Source organism: Protomyces lactucae-debilis (assembly GCF_002105105.1).
Source record: "Protomyces lactucae-debilis strain 12-1054 chromosome Unknown BCR37scaffold_2, whole genome shotgun sequence".
NCBI lineage: Eukaryota > Fungi > Ascomycota > Taphrinomycetes > Taphrinales > Protomycetaceae > Protomyces > Protomyces lactucae-debilis.
The window spans coordinates 445,997-464,240 of NW_024467994.1; the positions used below are offsets into that span (position 1 = coordinate 445,997).

General features: G+C 52.0%; 11 protein-coding genes across 11 annotated transcripts; 4 read left to right on the top strand and 7 right to left on the bottom strand.

The window, feature by feature from the left end:
- Positions 1-78: 78 nt before the first annotated feature.
- Positions 79-444, top strand: BCR37DRAFT_390708 (uncharacterized protein; the record flags this gene model as incomplete). Its single annotated transcript, XM_040870899.1, has 3 exons — positions 79-143; positions 190-212; positions 347-444. The coding sequence occupies 3 exons, from the start codon at positions 79-81 to the stop codon at positions 442-444; spliced, it is 186 nt and encodes a 61-aa protein (XP_040727843.1).
- A 160-nt stretch (positions 445-604) lies between these two features.
- On the top strand, positions 605-1,353 carry BCR37DRAFT_376331 (uncharacterized protein). Its single transcript, XM_040868575.1, has 2 exons — positions 605-736; positions 790-1,353. Exons 1-2 carry the CDS (start codon positions 630-632, stop codon positions 1,196-1,198), a joined length of 516 nt encoding a protein of 171 aa, XP_040727844.1. The 5' UTR covers positions 605-629; the 3' UTR covers positions 1,199-1,353.
- Positions 1,354-1,508: 155 nt separating this feature from the next.
- Positions 1,509-2,030, top strand: BCR37DRAFT_343388 (uncharacterized protein; the record flags this gene model as incomplete). The annotated part of the gene is made up of 1 exon (XM_040867502.1): positions 1,509-2,030. One exon carries the CDS (start codon positions 1,509-1,511, stop codon positions 2,028-2,030), a length of 522 nt encoding a protein of 173 aa, XP_040727845.1.
- Positions 2,031-2,103: 73 nt separating this feature from the next.
- Positions 2,104-5,514, bottom strand: BCR37DRAFT_385429 (RecF/RecN/SMC; the record flags this gene model as incomplete). Its single annotated transcript, XM_040870351.1, has 2 exons — positions 2,104-3,096; positions 3,139-5,514. 2 exons carry the CDS (start codon positions 5,512-5,514, stop codon positions 2,104-2,106), a joined length of 3,369 nt encoding a protein of 1,122 aa, XP_040727846.1.
- A 391-nt stretch (positions 5,515-5,905) lies between these two features.
- BCR37DRAFT_385430 (Chloroperoxidase) lies at positions 5,906-7,183 on the bottom strand (the record flags this gene model as incomplete). Its single annotated transcript, XM_040870352.1, has 1 exon — positions 5,906-7,183. The coding sequence occupies one exon, from the start codon at positions 7,181-7,183 to the stop codon at positions 5,906-5,908; it is 1,278 nt and encodes a 425-aa protein (XP_040727847.1).
- Positions 7,184-7,811: 628 nt separating this feature from the next.
- BCR37DRAFT_376335 (uncharacterized protein) lies at positions 7,812-8,431 on the bottom strand. The gene has a single exon (XM_040868576.1). It carries the CDS (start codon positions 8,238-8,240, stop codon positions 7,989-7,991), a length of 252 nt encoding a protein of 83 aa, XP_040727848.1. The 5' UTR covers positions 8,241-8,431; the 3' UTR covers positions 7,812-7,988.
- Positions 8,432-8,604: 173 nt separating this feature from the next.
- BCR37DRAFT_390712 (Chloroperoxidase) lies at positions 8,605-9,873 on the bottom strand (the record flags this gene model as incomplete). The annotated part of the gene is made up of 1 exon (XM_040870900.1): positions 8,605-9,873. One exon carries the CDS (start codon positions 9,871-9,873, stop codon positions 8,605-8,607), a length of 1,269 nt encoding a protein of 422 aa, XP_040727849.1.
- Positions 9,874-11,865: 1,992 nt separating this feature from the next.
- Positions 11,866-12,556, top strand: BCR37DRAFT_385432 (uncharacterized protein; the record flags this gene model as incomplete). The annotated part of the gene is made up of 3 exons (XM_040870353.1): positions 11,866-12,193; positions 12,238-12,331; positions 12,370-12,556. 3 exons carry the CDS (start codon positions 11,866-11,868, stop codon positions 12,554-12,556), a joined length of 609 nt encoding a protein of 202 aa, XP_040727850.1.
- Positions 12,557-12,649: 93 nt separating this feature from the next.
- On the bottom strand, positions 12,650-14,213 carry BCR37DRAFT_376338 (uncharacterized protein). Its single transcript, XM_040868577.1, has one exon. It carries the CDS (start codon positions 14,010-14,012, stop codon positions 12,702-12,704), a length of 1,311 nt encoding a protein of 436 aa, XP_040727851.1. The 5' UTR covers positions 14,013-14,213; the 3' UTR covers positions 12,650-12,701.
- Positions 14,214-14,957: 744 nt separating this feature from the next.
- On the bottom strand, positions 14,958-16,603 carry BCR37DRAFT_133729 (uncharacterized protein). The gene is made up of 2 exons (XM_040866061.1): positions 16,420-16,603; positions 14,958-16,276 (listed from the first exon to the last, which is right to left on the bottom strand). Exon 2 carries the CDS (start codon positions 16,254-16,256, stop codon positions 15,420-15,422), a length of 837 nt encoding a protein of 278 aa, XP_040727852.1. The 5' UTR covers positions 16,257-16,276; positions 16,420-16,603; the 3' UTR covers positions 14,958-15,419.
- A 205-nt stretch (positions 16,604-16,808) lies between these two features.
- BCR37DRAFT_343078 (Chloroperoxidase) lies at positions 16,809-18,032 on the bottom strand (the record flags this gene model as incomplete). Its single annotated transcript, XM_040867475.1, has 1 exon — positions 16,809-18,032. The coding sequence occupies one exon, from the start codon at positions 18,030-18,032 to the stop codon at positions 16,809-16,811; it is 1,224 nt and encodes a 407-aa protein (XP_040727853.1).
- Positions 18,033-18,244: the final 212 nt, after the last annotated feature.

Here is an 18,244-nt window from a genome sequence, read left to right on the forward strand (position 1 = left end):
GTGACGCAACAGCCAGGTACACAGACTATACAGTACATATAGTATATACCACTACAAGAGACAGCCAAGCAAGCAGCCATGTCAGACAAGAAGGAACAGCAGTTTGGTATCGACAAGACCATGATGCCCGAGCACGAGACAGAGTATGTCCTTCCATTCCCATAACAACAGTGCGCTAACATCGTCAAGCCCCAAACACACACACGGACCAGGTATGCCGGGATTGTTTGCGCAGAGGAGCGCATCGGGGGAGACTGTAGCTGTATCTATGAGGAAGCTACACTGCTCAGATCTGCTGCCATGCGCCCTCGCTACAGCCCTTGTAGCACCGTACTAACATTCCCAGTCGGCGGCGTGAGGCTCGACGAGGAGCAGGTGTCTACATTGGAGGCGCCCAAGACGAAGGAGGAGCTGAAGGAGGCAGCCAGGGAGCTGAACAAGTAGGCTGTCTCCCATATATCTGCAGTAGTCCACAGTGTATGTCCATGTCTCTCTCTCTTGTGTCTTGCTGGCGGCGGCTCCCTTCGTCTTCCCCCGCGTTTCGACACAGAGCAGGATACTTGATACTTGATACTTGATACTTGATACTCGATACAGTAGCGTAGTCTATCCAGCTAGACCAGGCCACCATGTCGCAAGCAGCAGACAACCAGAGCGACAACACCAACGCATCCAGCATCTTCCCCGTCGTCGCATCCACCATCGCAGAATCACCAAAACTCATCCAGTCCCTTTCGTACGACCCCATCCTGCTCAGTCTCTCTACAATTACGATGCTAATACATATAGCGGCTACTTCACCTTCATCGTCTCAAAGCCTCAGGAAAACGCATCCACGTACTACGCCCTCCTCAACGGCCAAAAGCAAGCTCCAGTCTTCTCCACTGAACCACCCATTGCCGCCATCAAACAACGCACACCCAACCTCAAGTCCTCTTCTACGTTTCGTAAACACAAAGTGCGCAAGCTACCAGCCTGTGTGATTTACATCAGTGACAAGGATCTCCTCGCGTGGGTCTCTGGTGGGCTGAGTACACGCAGGGGTATTGTCGGTGGTCGTATTCAAGTGCTGGGAGAAGTGGAACTTGCCTTTGAGGTGGAGAAGCTCTGGCAGGCAGCAGGCGGTGGCTCGAGGGTGCGTGAGTTTATGCATGAGCGACGGAGTGCATCAGAGACGGGGAGTGGCAGTAAGCTGTAGGGTGCAGCTGTTGCTCACTGTCCTCTTCTGTGTCTTTGCTTCTCATCTGTCCATGTGCTCTCCCTCTACTCCCTCTACTCTTCTCTACTCCAGCCGCTCCCCCAGCTAGTCCACCCCTCTACCCATCTACATGTATAGCAAAAGCACTCCTCCTCCTCCTCCTCCTCCTCGCCTTCCCATCTGACTCCCTGCTCACGTGCACTTGCATCCCCGAGTTGACATGCCCGACTTCCGACGACGAGAAAGAGACAAGAGACAAGAGACAGTAGACAATAAACCAGTCAGTAGCCCAGTCAACAGACTACCCATCATGTCCGTCAGATCCGCAGTCTCAAAGGTCGACTGGACACTCGTCACCTCAAAACTCGGACTCTCCCAGCAAACCCTCTCGCAACTCTCCTCCTTCCGCAAACGCAACACCGATGCCCGGGACAAGCTTGCCCTGCTTGAACAACAGCGCACAGAGGTGGACTTTTCACACTACCGTGGCTTGCTGAAGAATACCGCTGTGGTGGAGGAAATTGAGAAATCCTACAAATCCTTCAAACCAGCAACGGTGGATACAAAAGCACAACTCAAGGCAATCGATCAATTCGAGGCAAAAGCAGTGTCGAATGCGCAAGAGACGAGTAAGACCATTGAACAGGAACTCGGTGATCTCAAGGCAACTTTGGACAATATCTCCCAGGCACGCGACTTTGAGGAGTTGACGGTGGAGGATGTCATGAAGGCGCGTCCGGATATCCAAAAGAATGTCGAGACTATGGTCAAGAAGGGACGATGGGTGATTCCTGGCTACAACGACAAGTTTGGCTCCACGGTCATCATGTAAACGTGTGTGTGATGGAAAATAGAACAAGATATTCATCTACGTTTTCAAAAGCGAAATACACACCTTGACACATTCAATTCTCCTGCATCTGCTCAGCACGCCGCTTGAGAGCCTGCAAGTACCGTTGACCACGCATCTTGTTTGATCGCTGACCCAAATTCCCACTCGTGACACAATGAATCTTCATCAGCCTGTGATATCGCAGGCCAGGCAATAACTTGGGCGTAATCAAAAAGTACTGCGACAGGTTCTCACCCTCGCAGCTCGCCGCTACCATCCGTGCATGTACCAGCCGTTCATTGCGTGGATCCATACCTTGATTGATTTCATCCACAACCCGAAATGGTGCTGTAGTGAGACTTTGCAAAGCCATCAGGAAGAAGACGGTGGAGACAGCACGCTCACCACCTGATTGACGCGTTCCATTGAGCTTGCTGTATCCAGAAGATTCGTAAAACTCAACATACAACTCAAGTGCCCACTCCTTGTACGCATCATCAGGGCACTTGAGTTTGACATCACCACGACCCCTGATGGCTTTGAAGGAAGCAGAAAATTGCTTGTCAATATCACGCACCATAGCCTCCAGGTTTTGCTTGAAGGGTCCAGCAATGCGAGCAATGTTGGCCAATGCAGCTTCGCACATTTCCTGTTCCTCAATCACTTGCTTCTTGAGCGCATCAATCTGTGCCTGACGCGCCTCAAACTTTTCAACCGTATCGCCAGCTTGCACACTAATGTGCTGCAGCAAGGACTCTGCCTCATCAATCTTTTGTTCAATACTCTCTTGCGTTTCGCGCAAGTCAAAGTTGGACACAACCTCTCTTTGTTGCGGTGTCAATCGATCCAATAACTTGTGTGCATCATCTTGGATTTGACGCGCTTCAGCAACCATCTTACGATGCTGGTCCTTGAGTGTCGTCCATGCCTCTTCAGCCTGCTCGCATTGTATGAGCCTTGCACGCGTATGGTCTGTAAAGGCGCGTAGATTGGCTTGTGCTTGGAGGGCACTGGCCTGTCGCAGGACATTCTTCTCATTCATCTCAACAACCTCCAACACTGCTTTCTGTTTCATTAGCATCTTCTTTTGTTCTTGTCAGTAGCATACCTGAAGGAGCAAGGCCTGTTCGACCGCTCGAGCAGTGACTTCCACCTGCTCCGCCTTGATCTCTGCAATGGCCGACTGGTATGTCTCTGGAGCATGCTCCAACTCATCCAACATCTTCTTGCGATGCTCCAACGTCTCAAACATCTTATTCCATGTCTGCATTCGCGACTTGAGACGATCACGTTCTTTTGAAAGAGCAGCTTTCGCCTGATCAGACGCTTGACTTGCTTCCTTCAACTCATCGTATCGTGGACGCAGCGTTTCAATCTCAGCTTTGGCTTCTTCAATCGCAGCAGTCAACTCCCTAAGTTCCTGCTCAACAGCGCGTTTTCGAGCATCTTGATCACCCGACGTGCCGGTATGCCATTTTGATCTGTCTCCTGCAAACACCGGATCCGTTGCTGTTTGAAACTTACCATAATTACGCGTCACTCTTGTCTCATAGTTGCCACAGATGAAGCGGTCAAAGAGGGGTTTCCCGCCAGACTGTGCTTCTTGCACGGCTGTTTCTTGTGCTGCCGTCAAGGAGTTCGCTGCCAACGGGGTACGATGAATCTTGGCAGTATGACAGAGTGCATTGAGGAGCAAGTTGGGACCACGCAAACAATCAATCAAGTAACAGTCAAATCCGTACTTGCCAAGTTCTTCACGTGGCACTGGCAGTGGGTGACGCGCCACTGTTGGTGCAGTCGTCTCAGAGAACTCCACCACTTGCAAGTGTAAGCGTCTACCAGCGGCATTGCCATCCACGAGCAGTTCATTGAAGAGTCTGTAGTCCTTCTTGGACGCACAAACAAACATGGCTTGTGATCGTTGCAACGTGATACCAGCAATGACCTTGAATTGTGGATTGGCAATCTCAACATCGAGAAAGACAGGACCCGCAACAGGATGCTCAAACTTGTCCTTATTCTTGGCAAGCCATCTCGCAGCTTCTGCGGCATCACGATTGACGTTTTGCAGCATATTCAAGCGCTGTAATCTGACATCGCTAAACTTCTTGAGCTGCTCATACTTGTCATTCTTTTGCTGCTCGTTTCGCGAAATGTGTCGTTCGAGTTCTTTTATTTTCACGCTGAGCTCCTCAAACTCAGTCTTGGTATCGCGAATAGCTTCATTGGTGGCGACAATTTGTGCAATCACACCCCCAAGGTCTTCCTGGACGTCTGGCTTCTCACCAAGCTGACGCGTCGCTTTGGCAACTTCCTCTCGCATTTTCTTCTTCTTCTCAGCAAGACCTTTTTGTTTCGTTTGCTCTTGCTTGCGTCTGTTCTGTAGCAATTTCATGACATCCTCAATATCCTTGATTGGGTCTGCAAGACTGGCCACCTGCTTGGCCCTGTTGTCGTACTCGAGCTGCGATTTCTTGGCAATGCGAGAGGCTTTCCCAGCCATGTGCTCGAGTTCACCACGACGCTCTTCAAGCGGTGCAGCCTCATCACGAAGACGCTTGAGACGATCCCTAGCTTCAGTGACTTTGACCTTTAATATTTCCTTGTCACGCTTGATTTCCTCGTAGCGAATGAGAGGAAGTTGAAACTTGAGCAACTCGACCTTTCGCTCGAGCTCTTTACGCTCCAGGAATAGGTTGACGTCGTTCCGGGCAGAGGCCTGTTGACTCTCGAGTGTCTTGAGTGCCGCTTCATTCTGTTCCTTTACCTTTAACGAGGACTTGAGAAGATCCTGATCCTTCCAGAGCTTCTCCAGAACATCGGCTTGTGTGCCATCCCCAATAGTACGGAGCGTTTGAGGCAACAGCTCTTCCGGAGTCAAGCCAGAAAACTTCTTGACCTTGTCTTGTGGTAGAAATTGACACAAGTTGTCAATCTGTACGCGATACGAGTGCGCGAGATCCATGACAGCTTTGTGTGTTGTCTTTTTACCAGAAATGTGCCATTCAGTCTTACTCTTGTTGCCGTCGCCTGTACCGCGCGTCCAGTGTCGTCGAATCACCGGATCTTCTTCCTCATCCGTATGCGCCTTGAGCTCAATCTCAATCGTCGCCGCGTCACAACCGTGCCGCACCATACCTTCCACATCCGAACGACCCATCAAGTCCGCCTTGAAGCCAAGGCCAACACAGATGGCGGCCACCACACTTGATTTACCCGTTCCATTCGCACCAATCACCATATTGAGCGCAGGTGACAGGTGATACTCGCAGTCCTCATACGTCATGAAATTGATCATACGAATACGCTTGATGGCACCTGGTTTGAAGGGTGTTTGCGAAGCATTATAGATATGGGCTGCAATCGCGTCTTGTTGGGTGTCTGACATGCGTTGACGTTTGACGACTGGGAAGTTCAAACCAGAAACATCACTTGACATACTGCTGAGTGGCTCTGCCGAGCCTTGCGTACTGCTCACCTCCATGGTCTAGGGGGGAGGTGGTGTTGTGAAGGTCGACGCGCTCTCTGGTTAATTTTGTGTTTTGGCGCCGGACGCGAATTAGAGCAGACGCGACGACACCTATCCATGACTGTCATGATTGGAGACTTGGTTCTTGGGCCTCCGATCCTTTACTTTTACAGGCTACAGTACAGCGCCGAGGTAGAGTTGATGTCGTCGTCGACCACATTCCCGCGGTGAGTAGGGACAAGATCATCCTAGTTCAAAGAGGTAATAACGGCTCAGGCGTGATACCGGCTCAGGTGTGATACCACAATCGTTCGATAGACCTGGCATGATAACGACTGTACCATAGGAAGACAAATGAACTTCAATGACTTCGTTACTATATACTTTTTACGTGCCAAACCTACCTTTATAGCGAAGCACCAGGGAACTGGTTCGTAAAAGATTTGTCAAATTGCTGCAATTGAGGGCAAGCGACAGGAGCCTTCAAGTATTGGTTTGAGATGGCGTTCACTGCAGAGAGCAATGGGCCAGTCAAAGTCTTGAGTGAGTCTGCGAATGGCAATTGAGCAGCCTGGTACAAGTAGCAAGCGGCATTGTTGCCCTGTGCAAGCGTACCGGCGTTGTACAGACCGTTTGTAGCGTTGGTCAAGTCAAGACCGACATACGAATTGACAGTTCCTGTGTTGCCACCAACAGAGAGGATGCGAGGGTCTGCGGCAAAGATGCGAAGAGCATCAAGTGTGAAAGCTGTGATGGAGTATGGGTTGCTGATGGCGCGCTTGTACCAGTTGTCCGGAATACGCTCGTTGCCAGGCACAAACTTGAGGTTGGCGCCGTTGTTGTCTGGGGTGCCAGTCACCGACATGAACGACTGCAGCGTTGAGCGGGAAAGGAATCCATTGGGGTACTCGGCAGAGTGGTTGCTCATGAATGCCGAAATGAATGTGAAGGCAGCCTGTGAGACTTGAGCACCGGTGAAGGGACCGTAGAAGAAGTATGGGTTCTTCTGAATAGATTCAGTGAATCGTGCAGAGCGGAACTTGACGAGATCCTCAAACGTGTAGTTGGGATTCTCCTCACCAGCGTGGTAGTTGTAGAACTCCTTGAACTGCGAGAGCTGAAGGCCAAAGTTGTTGCCATTGAACTGGTAAAGATCTCCGCGCATGGGCGAACTGTCTGTCTCGTAGCGGTTGTGCGAGCCAGTCAGGCCCTGAGGCTTGATACCGACCAGGTTGCCGAGAGTAGCAGGAGGGGCTCCGCCAATGGACCACTTTTGGGTGAGAGGGTCACCGACCTGGAGCACAGAGTAGGCAGACAAGAAGCCGCCCAAGTCCAATCCCATACCGAAAACGGCGTTGGTGCCTTGGATGGCCTCAACAAGGTTGGTGACACCATCACGAGAGATGTAGCCGTGGTTGGCGGCAGCGTTGAGGCCCGGGCATGGACCACGAATATCACCACCTGGCTGACCCAGATTACGAGGAGCCTGGAAGGCGTGTGAGCCAGAGTTGCTAACAAATTGTGCTTGCGCGTTGAATTCTGTGGTAGGGAAACCGGTGTATGAGAGAGTCTGCCGCTTGGCAAGCTCTTCACCGGACATCTTGTTGTCCATCATCATCTTAGCAGCCATGTGAGGGAAGGCCGCAGCGCTTCCGAGGAAGGTGAGTGCTAGTGAACCGTGCATTGTCGTTGACTTCAAGAACTACACTTGTCGATGGGTTGCCAGAGCAGCAGAGAAGGCTCATTATATACTTGAACCCCGTACGTCGTTCGCCTCACAAGGGCCAAGACAACGCCACGCATCCACGCAGAAAACCGGGAAATACGGGGAAACGTATGATCAGCCGCTCATCATCGTGGCCATCGTCAAAGCATTGTCAATTTGTCCATAGAAGCTTCGTGACAAAAGTTGGTGTCGTGGAATAAAGTTTGAAACGTGCGCAGATCTCGCGTGTAATTCCTGGCAGCGCACTCACTCGATTGGCGGCAGCGGCTGCCCTGCTTTCGTTCGCAAACTTTATTGAAGGCTCCGTCCAATGAAACCTGTAGAAGAGCGACGATTACCAAAGAATAGAAGACTACCCCGGATTCTGAGGTGATTCCGACTCCCCGGCCTCCGAAGGGCAAGACAAAAGCGCATTCAAGCTTATGACATAAATGTCTTGCGGCTCTTGACACCTGAGTCTGTCACAAAGCTGCCTAGCAGTACCTTCCAAGTTGTGCCATTGAGGCTGCCACCTCTGGCACCCAAACCGGCTGGCACTTGAGCAGGCCGCCTGGGCTATTTGCAAACGGGGCAATCAAAACCCAGCACGGCATGCGAGCGAGCGCGCATCTTGAGTTCCTGAACATGTGGGCTGCAACTCTGGCGAGTAGCACACTATAAAATTCGACGATGCTCGGGGCTCACGAGCCTGGCTCTTGAGTATTGCCCTGGAGATAGTCCACCGTTTTGTGTGCGTATGCTATTGCCGTAGCAGTGGCAATGCTCAATGGAAATAGGACAGAGACATCAAGCGGCGTTCAAGCCTGTCGATTACGATTCGCGACTCCTGAGTCCTGATACCTACGGCGGAGGTAACTTGGCTGGCTTGAACGCAAAGTATGTAGCCAGCGCCCAGCGGAGCTTCCTTCATTTCCGAGTGGCAACATGGCAGGTGCTGACCTGACTGTGCAGTCTGTGCTGCCCCGTGCCTCAAATTGCCATCAACCATGTGCATCATAATAACCTTAGCGACCATCTACCTCGAGCTCAAGGTCAGGGCACCAATTTTGAACCACAATGATGTCAACCACAGAGCCTCTACTAAACCAAGACATGCATGTACGATATAGAGATATGGTGAGCTCACCCTGGAGCGACAGACTGGCCACAGCTTATAGTCCATACTCGAATGTCCGATAGTTGAGGTGAACGTAGCCTTTTCCAGGAGTCGCAGCCTCGCTGGCGCAATTCCTAGTAGCGTCAGCTTTAGAGGATTTCAGATGGAACAGATGAGTTCGGCCGGGACCATGTGCATACACTAAGAATAAGTAAAGAGATAGGAATTGGAAAAGTTACTGACTCGTAGGAGATAGAAGTAGTGTACAAAGATAAGTAAAAAGCTACTGGAACAGTGTCTGGAGCTGAGGGCAAACCACTGGAGCCGTCAGGTACTGGCCCACAATAGAGTTGACAGCAGTCAAAAGTGTGCCGACCAAGCCCTTGACAGCGTCTACACGTGCGATAGCAGCGGACTGGTACAAGAAGCAGACGGCGTTGTCTCCCTGAGAAAGGGTGGCCAAGTTCAAGACACCGCCAGGGAGGTTGGCGTTGTCGAGACCAGTGAAGCTGTTGACAGTGCCAGTGTTGGCACCAATGTTCAGTGTGCGTGGATCGTACTGAGCAACACGGAGAATATCGAGCGTAAAGGCAGGAATGCTGTAAGGATTGCTGATGGCACGCTTGTACCAGTTGTCGGGAATACGCTCGTTACCCTCGACGTATCGGAGATTGGCACCGTTGTTGTCAGGAGATCCGACGACCGACATGAATGACTGCAGCACTTCACGGGTCAGGAAACCATTGGGGAGCTCAGCAGAGTGGTTCGACATGAATGCTGGGATGAAGGTGAAGGCAGCCTGCGAAACCTGAGCACCGCTGAATGGACCATAGTAGAAGTATGGGTTCTGCGTGAGCGACTGAGTGTACCTAGCCTTGCGGAACTTGAGAATGTCTGCGAAGGTGTAGTATGGGTCGTTCTCGCCGGCGTGGTAGTTGTAGAACTCCTTGAACTGCGAAAGCTGAAGGCGGTAGTTGTCGCCTTTGTACAGGTACAAGTCACCACGCATAGGAGAGCTGTCAGTCTCGTATTTGTTGTGCGAGCCGGTCAAACCTTGAGGGTTGAGACCAAGGACTGCACCAAGACCAGATGTGCTTGGTGCTCCACCAATTGACCACTTTTGTGTGATAGGATCTCCATCCTGGAGGACAGAGTATGCCGATAGGAAGCCACCCAAGTCCAAGCCCATACCAAAGACAGCGTTGGTGCCTTGGATGGCCTCAACAAGGTTGGTGACACCATCACGAGAGATGTAGCCGTGGTTGGCAGCGGCATTGAGACCCGGGCAAGGCCCACGAATGTCACCACCGGGCTGACCGAGGTTACGAGGAGCCTGGAAGGCATTTGCACCAGTGTTGCTGACAAGCTGTGCCTGGGCGTTGAACTCAGTTGTTGGCAAGCCGGTGAAGTCGAGGTCGCGCTTCTGCAGATCAAGGGACCGCTTGGCAAGATCTTCAACAGAGAGTTTGTTTTCCATCATCATCTTAGTGGCCATGTGAGGGAAGGCCGCAGCACCGGCAACCAGCGAGGCGAGAGCAATAGTACCGTGCATGATGTTTGATGTCGGTAAACAGCGAGAGATGCCTTTCTCAACATGGCAAAGGTCCCCTATTTAAGCTTTTAAGCTTAAACAATGAATCCAGCATACCAGCTAGAATCGCGAGGGGTCAGGAGTCAGGACTTGGAAGTTGGAACTCCTACAGATGCCGAACTCTCAAAGCTGGTATGGGCCGCATGGCTAGTGCATTGGCTTAGTTTGGCTAGCGACCACCCGGGACCCCGCGTTGGAGGCGCTTTTCTGTCAGCTTGTCAAAATAGATCTGACCAACAGGCTGTCAGCTTATTCGCGGCAGCTTGAGTAAGCTTTGGCTCGTATGAATCTGTATCGCATTTCAAAGATTGAAGTCTGGGGAAAAGCCATTGCGGGCTTGGCAATGAAACAGCTTCTTGAATGTTTTGAGCGCGGACGGTAAGACCAACACTTCAGAGTCAAGACTCAAGAGTGCCACAACTTGCCACAAGACTCGCAAGAGGTGATGCAGATGAATCATAGACGTGAGCTGAGGGGCTATGGTTGCAATCTTGAGCTTCAACTTGACAGACCGTGACTTTCCTAGGTCAGGCCGTGACTCCTTGGGAAGGCTATTTCACAGTCTGTATGGCGCCATCCGACCGCCGTACATAATCTGTCATGACTCATGGGGATCGATGAGTTTGTTCTTCGTTCGTTCACTGTGATGGCATTCGGGTTCAAGTTCCATTCTATGGATACAGATGCAGTCTCTCAATGCAGACTGTGGGGTGGCGGACGGAAATGACGGCAACTGCCCGTCAAAATGCCATGTGCCAATTTTGTCAGTGCAGATCTGCAGATTCTTATTCGACGACCGCTAAAGAACCTTGAGTTTATCGGCGTTTACATTAACTTGACCTGCCAACTTGCCAAGCAGGCCCAAGCCAGCGCTAAGCGCATACAGAGTGCGACGCGATTGGCAAGAGACTCCTTCTATTGCCAACCTTCCATTCTAAGTCGAACCTTGACTGACTCAAGGGAGTCAGGGAGTACTTGCAAGTTGCATCTTCAAGCGCAAAGTTAGTTGCCACTGAGTTCTTGCCACTTCTTGGACCCCAGACACAGAGACAGAGTACGTGTCGCCAGGGACCGACCTGCCACTGGCCTACTGCCAAATTCCAACATCTATACAATGCAAAGTGACTTGACTCGACCTGACGTGTCAGTGACGCCCCGTTGTCAGATGTTGATCATTGGCATTCTCACTTTCTCACTATTCGCATGACATGCACATGATAGACATCGGGTTACACCTTGTCCGAGTGCGACTTCATCGTCGGCGTTGTCCCCAGCTGAGCCCTCGCCCCTGCTCTCTGGGTAATGGCTAGTGGCTAGTGTCACTGGCTACGTACTCAACAGAGAGTCAGTGATGGCAGCAGCGCATCCCAGAGCTCGAGCGCCGAAAGCAGTTCGATATTGCTTTGATTACAGCTTCAAAGACCCGAACCAAGCCTAAACGCCTGTTGTGCCCTTTCGGTGGCCTCGTTTTAGCACTGTACATGCATTGCCCTGAAAGTGTATGACGACTGCACAATAGCATCCAGATGATAGGCAACGCTATCAGGATCTTACAAACTTCTGATCAGTGATGATGTGCCCGTTCCTTCGAGTTGACGTCACTGCATGTTGACCTGGAGCCCTTCCCTTGTCCATCTCAAGCCTCTATACTAAGCCTCCGTATACGGCCTGCGATCACGGCTACGACTTACCAGCCTGAGCAGTACCGGCCCAGCTGAGCAGATCTTCAGTTCCCGTGGCTGTTTCAGGGGGAAGCGTTCAGATGGCATCCCAGAAAAGCGCCGCTGCAGCTGAAACAGAAACTGTCTGGATCCCAAGACGATACCCCAACACTGTTGCAACAGTTGCAGTTACACCCGCGCAACGCTGAAGATGTGAAACGTTTGATTTGCAGTAGCTCTGACAACTACAAAAGGAGTCTTCGCAGTCCTCTGAACCAGCGCTCGACAAGTCATGAAATTCTCATTAGCTCTACTGCTGACATTTGCTGCCTCCATTTCTGCTCATGCAGTAATTCTCCAAGCTTCTGGCGAGGGTGATAAGGTCTCCAAAGGCTTCCAAGTCAGAGAAGATGTGTCTCGTGAGGGCACTGGAAGGGCTGCACAAGTCGACACATCGATCATCAGGGCCGGCGAGCAAGCCTCTGGACTAGCTGGATCTTGTGGACGCACAAACGCTGACGGTCCAATCAATGTCCAAGAAGAAATGCGCAAGGCGGCTCAGAGGACTTCACTGGCTGAAGTTAGAGCAGGAGGCGAAATCACGATGACCACGCACGTCGGTACGAAAGCTTCAAGACATGTTGTGTGATTAAACTGACATTAGTGAACGGAGATGGCCGTGGACCCTTCACTTGCCAGGCAAGTGCAGATGATGGTGCTTCATGGACAGATATGGTGGTCACTACGAACGTGCCAGGGTATGACACCCAATCTGAAGTGTATGCTGACTAGAAAGTGGACGAATTCGCGCTACGGATTTTCCCCTGAAGGCAAGAGTTCCGGCATCAATGACTGGCAACGCCCAGGGCCTCATGACCGTTCGTTGCATGAACAGCGCCCGTGCTGGTAAGCTCGTTCAACAGATGATTCATTTGCTAACGCACAAGGTCCGTTCGGTGGCTGTGTCGCAGCTCGGATTGTAGCATGATTTGCTTGTGATTGCTGACTGGTCACAGCGAGCTCGCCTTTCGTACACGTTCTTGTTGCTTTGATTCAAAATGGATGGATCAGATTGATAGTCATGAAGATTGCTTTTACAGTGCTATGATGCGATACTACGATACTTGCCTAAAGGCTAGCTCCAGGGAACTGAGCCGTGATTGAAGGGTCGTACTGCTGAATCTGTGGGCATCCAACAGGAAGCTTGAGCGAGTCGCCGAGCAACGAGTTGAGAGTGCTGATGACTGGGCCAGTAACACCCTTGGCAGCGTCGAGAAGAGCCAGCTGGAGGGTCTGGTAGATGAAGCATGAGAGGTCATTGCCTTGGAGAAGGTCACCGGCGTTGGCAAGACCGCCAGCAGGGTCAGCACGGTTGACACCAGTGTATGTGTTGACCTTGCCGAGATTGCCACCAACGCTGAGGACGCGAGGCTCCACCTGTCCGACACGCAGAATGTCAAGGATAAAGAGAGGAATACTGTAAGGAATGAGACCCGATCGCTTGTACCAGTTGTCTGGGATACGCTCGTTACCCTCGACGTACTGAAGGTTGGCGCCATTGTTGTCGGGAGATCCAACAACAGACATGAAGGACTGCAGCACTTCACGAGAGAGGAAACCGTTGGGGTACTCAGCTGAGTGGTTGGACATGAAGGCTGGGATGAAGGTGAAAGCAGCCTGCGAGACGGCAATACCAGTAAAGGCGCCGTAGTAGAAGTAGGGGTTCTTGTCAATGGACTCTTGGAATCGAACCTTGCGGAACGCTGCAATGTCCTCGAAGCTGTAGGTGGGGTTGGTCTGGCCAGCCTTGGTGTTGTAAAACTCCTTGAACTGCGACATTTGCAGACGGAAATTGTCACCATTGAACTGGTACAAGTCACCACGCATAGGTGAGCTGTCGGTCTCGTATTTATTGTGCGAGCCAGTAAGTCCCTGAGGCTTGACACCCAGAAGACCGCCGAGTCCGGCAGGAGGTGCTCCACCGATAGACCACTTCTGAGTCAATGGGTCGCCGTCAGAAAGGACCGAGTAGATAGAAAGGAATCCTCCGAGATCACGGCCCATGTTGAACACAGCGTTGGTACCGTCAATGGCCTCCTGAAGGTTGGTGACACCGTCACGGGAGATGTAACCGTGGTTTGCAGCAGCATTGAGGCCCGGGCAAGGACCACGAATGTCACCACCGGGCTGTCCAAGGTTGCGAGGAGCCCGGAATGCGTGAATGCCACTGTTGCTGACGAATTGGCTCTTGGCGTCGAAGGTGGTGGTTGGGACACCAGTGAAGGACTGACGCTTGTCAAGACCAAGGGCAGCAGCGTCGACCGATCGCTTTGCGAGATCTTCGGCGCTGAGTGCATTCTCAGTCATCATCTTGAGAGCCATGTGAGGGAAGGCCGCCACTCCGGTGAGGAGGGTAGCAAGCTGAAGTGTTCCGTGCATATTTGTGTAGGGTGTTTCTTGCCAGATTTCGAAGGGCTACCAGTGTCCTTATATGTTCTTCCCCAGACTCCCCGGGCTTCGTTTGCTTGCCTTGTTGGTCATAGAGTTGGTCGTTGTCGAGCTTAGCGGGTGTTGCTTAGCCGTCCAGGGTTTGTGGAACCGTTTGACGCGAGTGACACCGATCTACTTGTCCACATTCATGGGCGGGAGAAGCATGGGAAACATTGGCAAACCCCAGATTTTCTCATCTTGCTGATTCTTGCAGCACGGGCGTCTGCTGATCTTTGTGCGACCTTAATGGCATTTGAGTTTGACGGCCAATGAGCTGGGGTCCATTTCTGTCACTGACCTCAGCCGCCACAACGTGGAACTTTCCGCTTTTCTAGAAATGCAATTCATGATCACATCTGAGTCAATGACGGTCAAAGTTGAGCCGTCATGCGAGCATCGTGGCAGTCGCCACAGTTGCAAGCAACAGACCATTGCCCAAGTTGGCGCTCTTAGTCGATACTGGTACTACTTGCAAGATCAGAAATGGGAACACAGCCCAAGTTTGACTGTGTTGCTGATCGAGTGGCAAGAGTACTGATGTAGAACCCGGTCAGTGGCATCTATAGATACAGCACCGCATTATTGTATATGTGTTACACTGTTAGTAGTAGAGGTGCTGCAGCGTTTCGCGAGAGCGAAGCTTACTTCCCAACCCTGTAGCTGTAGCCCGAAGGGTTTGAGGCTGTAGCCACAGTGTAGCCTGTGTAGGGCCCGTGTCCAGTACCACCACTCCACCAGACGTAGCAGTACGTCCAGACGGTCCAGTATAGGAGTAACTGCATCATTTCAAGGTCAAGGCAATGACGTCGAAACTTGGTTCACCTCAAATAAGCTTGAAATAAGAGTCGGGTCTGTTAACGCCACGAGGCAAACGTAAGCCCGCGTCGTCGAAACTCAACACCAAGTCGACAGTCACTTGACCGCCTGCGGGCTGACCTAGCTATGGAGTCCTAGACATTAATATACATGTCATTGCATCGCGCGAACTATCGCAGGTGAGTAGCATACTAGCAATGCCACGCCATGTACATCTGCAGTCTGAGAATGCTTCGAATAATTTCTAATGCAAAGACGCTTGCACACCGTTTCTCATCGAGCTAGCTTGACCTTTCGCTATACATACACGACAGGCTAGCTGCTCACATCCAAGCCCATAATGTACAGACGTTGCAGCCTGGGTCGCTTGTGGTGGACTGCGAATAGACTACTTAGTATGGATGGTCTTGTGCACACGACCACGTGACGCACGTTCTTCCAGAGCGCAAAAAATGGTACGGGTGATTTGAGACGGCATCAATCATAATCATACTTTGCTCTAGGCTAGTCTATCGTTAAATCTGTTGGAAGCACAATGCCTCAGGTCCTTTTGTGAGAAGGTCGGACACTGACACGCCCAGATCGTGTCGTCAGCGCTGCGAGGGGTACCTCAACTGCAGTTGTTGCTGCAACAGAGCGAGCCGCTGTATCACCGTTTTTGGTGCGTAATGCAAACCTTTTGCCGGCTTGACTTGGCTTAGACTCCAAATCAGCTTCTTTCTGCGCCTGTTTGGCAGCCTTAGCGGCCTTCTTTGCAGCGCTCGCCGCATTGCGAGCAATAATAGCTGCTGCACGCGCCTCGCGTCTCTGCTGGATTTGAGGTTCCTTGTCAGCCTTTTTCTGAGCTACTGCTTCCTTACGGGCTGCCGTGATCGCCTGCTGCTGTCGCTTGACTTCCTCTCGCTGCTCTAAAAGTTCCCGCCTCAGCTCGGCAGTCTCGTCGTCCATGAACACGCCGGGCTGACTTTGAACAGCTCCCATTTGCTCGATGACGGTCAAGGCCCTCTGCCTTGATCGTGTCTTCTCGCTATTAGCCTTCTCAAGCTGCTCAATCCTGGCAAGCATTGCCGTGTGATTGGCTAAAAGCTTTGTGTAATGGTAGCCAAGGTATTTGAAAGCTTTTCGCTGGCCAGGCGAGCATCCTGCAGACACCCGATTCACGAAGGAACGAATCTTGTGAGCCTTGGAGAAGGTCCCGTAGCCTGTCGCGGGTCGTGCGCTATGAAGATGCTGAGGCTCGCGAGCGACGATTGGAGTTCGAGGTTCCCACGTCTTGTTGCTTGTCGCAGAGTCCGCCTTGTGACGCGCCATAAACCGCGTGACCCAGTGTTGTCCGAGCTGGCGTCCAGCGAGTGTCGACGCGAAATCCATCACCATCGATGGCCGAGGCGGAACGCCTTGATCGGTCAGTTCTGCAATCCAGTCAAGCACGCATTTTTCTTCGTGTTTGTTGAGCGCCTGCATGTTCTCAAGCTTGACCCTCATGGAGGTAGTCTTGCCGCGGAATTGGCACGAGAGAGCTGATCGACCTACGTCATACTTTCTAGCTATGGCTGCTAGATTAGGCTTGTCTGTAGCATACGCCTCTGCAAGGGCGAGCTCCATCGTGCCCTCAGCTGCAGCTGTAGTGATAATGCGTATGTCATTAATACGCGTTGTTTACGTTTTTGAATTTCGTGCGTTTCGTGGTCGTTTGCGCCAGACTGTCCATACTTCTACAGCACGTCGACACTCGACAGCGGCAGACGCGAGACATCTGTTCGGCTGGTCGGGCTCGGTATTCTTCTGCGCGAATGTGGCCCAGCTGCAGTGCAATCAGCTTGAGCACGGCACAACCGCGCCGTAAGCAATAGCCTACAAAAAGGTCAGCATGTCGTTCAGCCTCAATGACTTAGCTACAAACAACTATATAGTGCTCGGCCCAGGGCTCTAAAGCTTTGATCCTGGGAATTGAGCAACAATAGAAGGGTCGTATTGCTGAATCTGAGGACAAGCGGCAGGCACCTTGAGGTAAGTGGTTGCAAGCGAGTTCACAGCTGCAAGAAGAGGACCGGTAAGCTGCTTGAGAGGATCAAGCAAAACAATCTGAGCGTTCTGGTAGAGGAAACAGGCAAGATTGTTGCCCTGTGTCAGATCACCAGCATTCGCAAGGCCACCAGCAGGGTCAGCACGATTGACACCAGTGTACGTGTTGACCTTGCCGAGATTGCCACCGACGCTGAGAATGCGAGGTTCAACCTGGCCGACACGTAGGGCATCAGCCAGGAACAACGGGACGGAGTACTTGACGTCTGCAGCGCGCTTGTACCAGTTGTCCGGGATGCGCTCATTGCCCTCGACGTATCGAAGGTTAGCACCGTTGTTGTCAGGGGATCCGACAACGGACATGAAGGACTGCATCACTTCACGCGAAAGGAATCCATTGGGCAGCTCAGCCGAGTGGTTCGACATGAATGCTGGGATGAAGGTGAAAGCAGCCTGCGAGACGGCAATACCAGTGAATGGACCATAGAAGAAGTAAGGGTTCTCGTCGATTGACTGTTGGAATCGCACTTTGCGGAAAGCTGCAATGTCATCAAATGTGTAGCTCGGGTTGACCTCTCCTGCCTTGGTGTTGTAGAAGGCCTTGAACTGCGAGAGCTGCAAGCGGTAATTGTCACCGTTGTATTGGTAGAGGTCACCACGCATCGGCGAACTGTCGGTCTCGTACTTGTTGTGCGAGCCAGTAAGGCCTTGAGGCTTGACACCAAGCACGGCACTGACGCCAGACGTGCCGGGAGGCCCACCGATTGACCACTTCTGAGTCAAAGGGTCTCCGTCCGAGATGACCGAATAGGCGGAGAGGAAGCCAGAGAGATCATTGTTCATGTTGAACACAGCCTCGGTACCATCGATAGCCTCCTGAAGGTTGGTCACACCGTCACGAGAGATGTAGCCATGGTTGGCTGCTGCATTGAGACCTGGGCATGGTCCACGGATGTCACCACCAGGTTGACCGAGGTTGCGTGGGGCTTGGAATGCGTGAACACCGGTGTTGCTAACAAGCTGTGCAGCTGCATCGAAGGTCGTTGTGATTCTGCCAGTGTAGGACACCTCGCGCTTGTCAAGGCCACGCTTAGCAAGATCCTCAGCGCTGAGAGCGTTCTCAGTCATCATCTTCAGCGCCATGTGAGGGAAGGCGGCCGCTCCCGTAAGGAGCGCAGCAAGTTGAAGGGTGCCGTGCATTGTGCTGTTTGAAATCCTGTCACTGGTGAACCACATCAAGGGGCCATCAGCAGTTCTTATAGACTTGCGCAAACTAGAGAATCCTGATCATGGCCGTCCTGGACTGACATTTCACAACTCGTGGAGTCGTGGTGCACCGC

Bases quoted from the DNA above. Each gene is read 5' to 3' on its own strand.
- BCR37DRAFT_376331 (XM_040868575.1), top strand. From the start codon at position 630: ATGTCGCAAGCAGCAGACAACCAGAGCGACAACACCAACGCATCCAGC. The intron at 737-789 runs GTACGACCCCAT...TAATACATATAG, and splicing joins AAACTCATCCAGTCCCTTTC to CGGCTACTTCACCTTCATCG.
- BCR37DRAFT_376335 (XM_040868576.1), bottom strand. From the start codon at position 8,240: ATGGTCGCTAAGGTTATTATGATGCACATGGTTGATGGCAATTTGAGG.
- BCR37DRAFT_376338 (XM_040868577.1), bottom strand. From the start codon at position 14,012: ATGCACGGAACACTTCAGCTTGCTACCCTCCTCACCGGAGTGGCGGCC.
- BCR37DRAFT_133729 (XM_040866061.1), bottom strand. From the start codon at position 16,256: ATGGTGATGGATTTCGCGTCGACACTCGCTGGACGCCAGCTCGGACAA.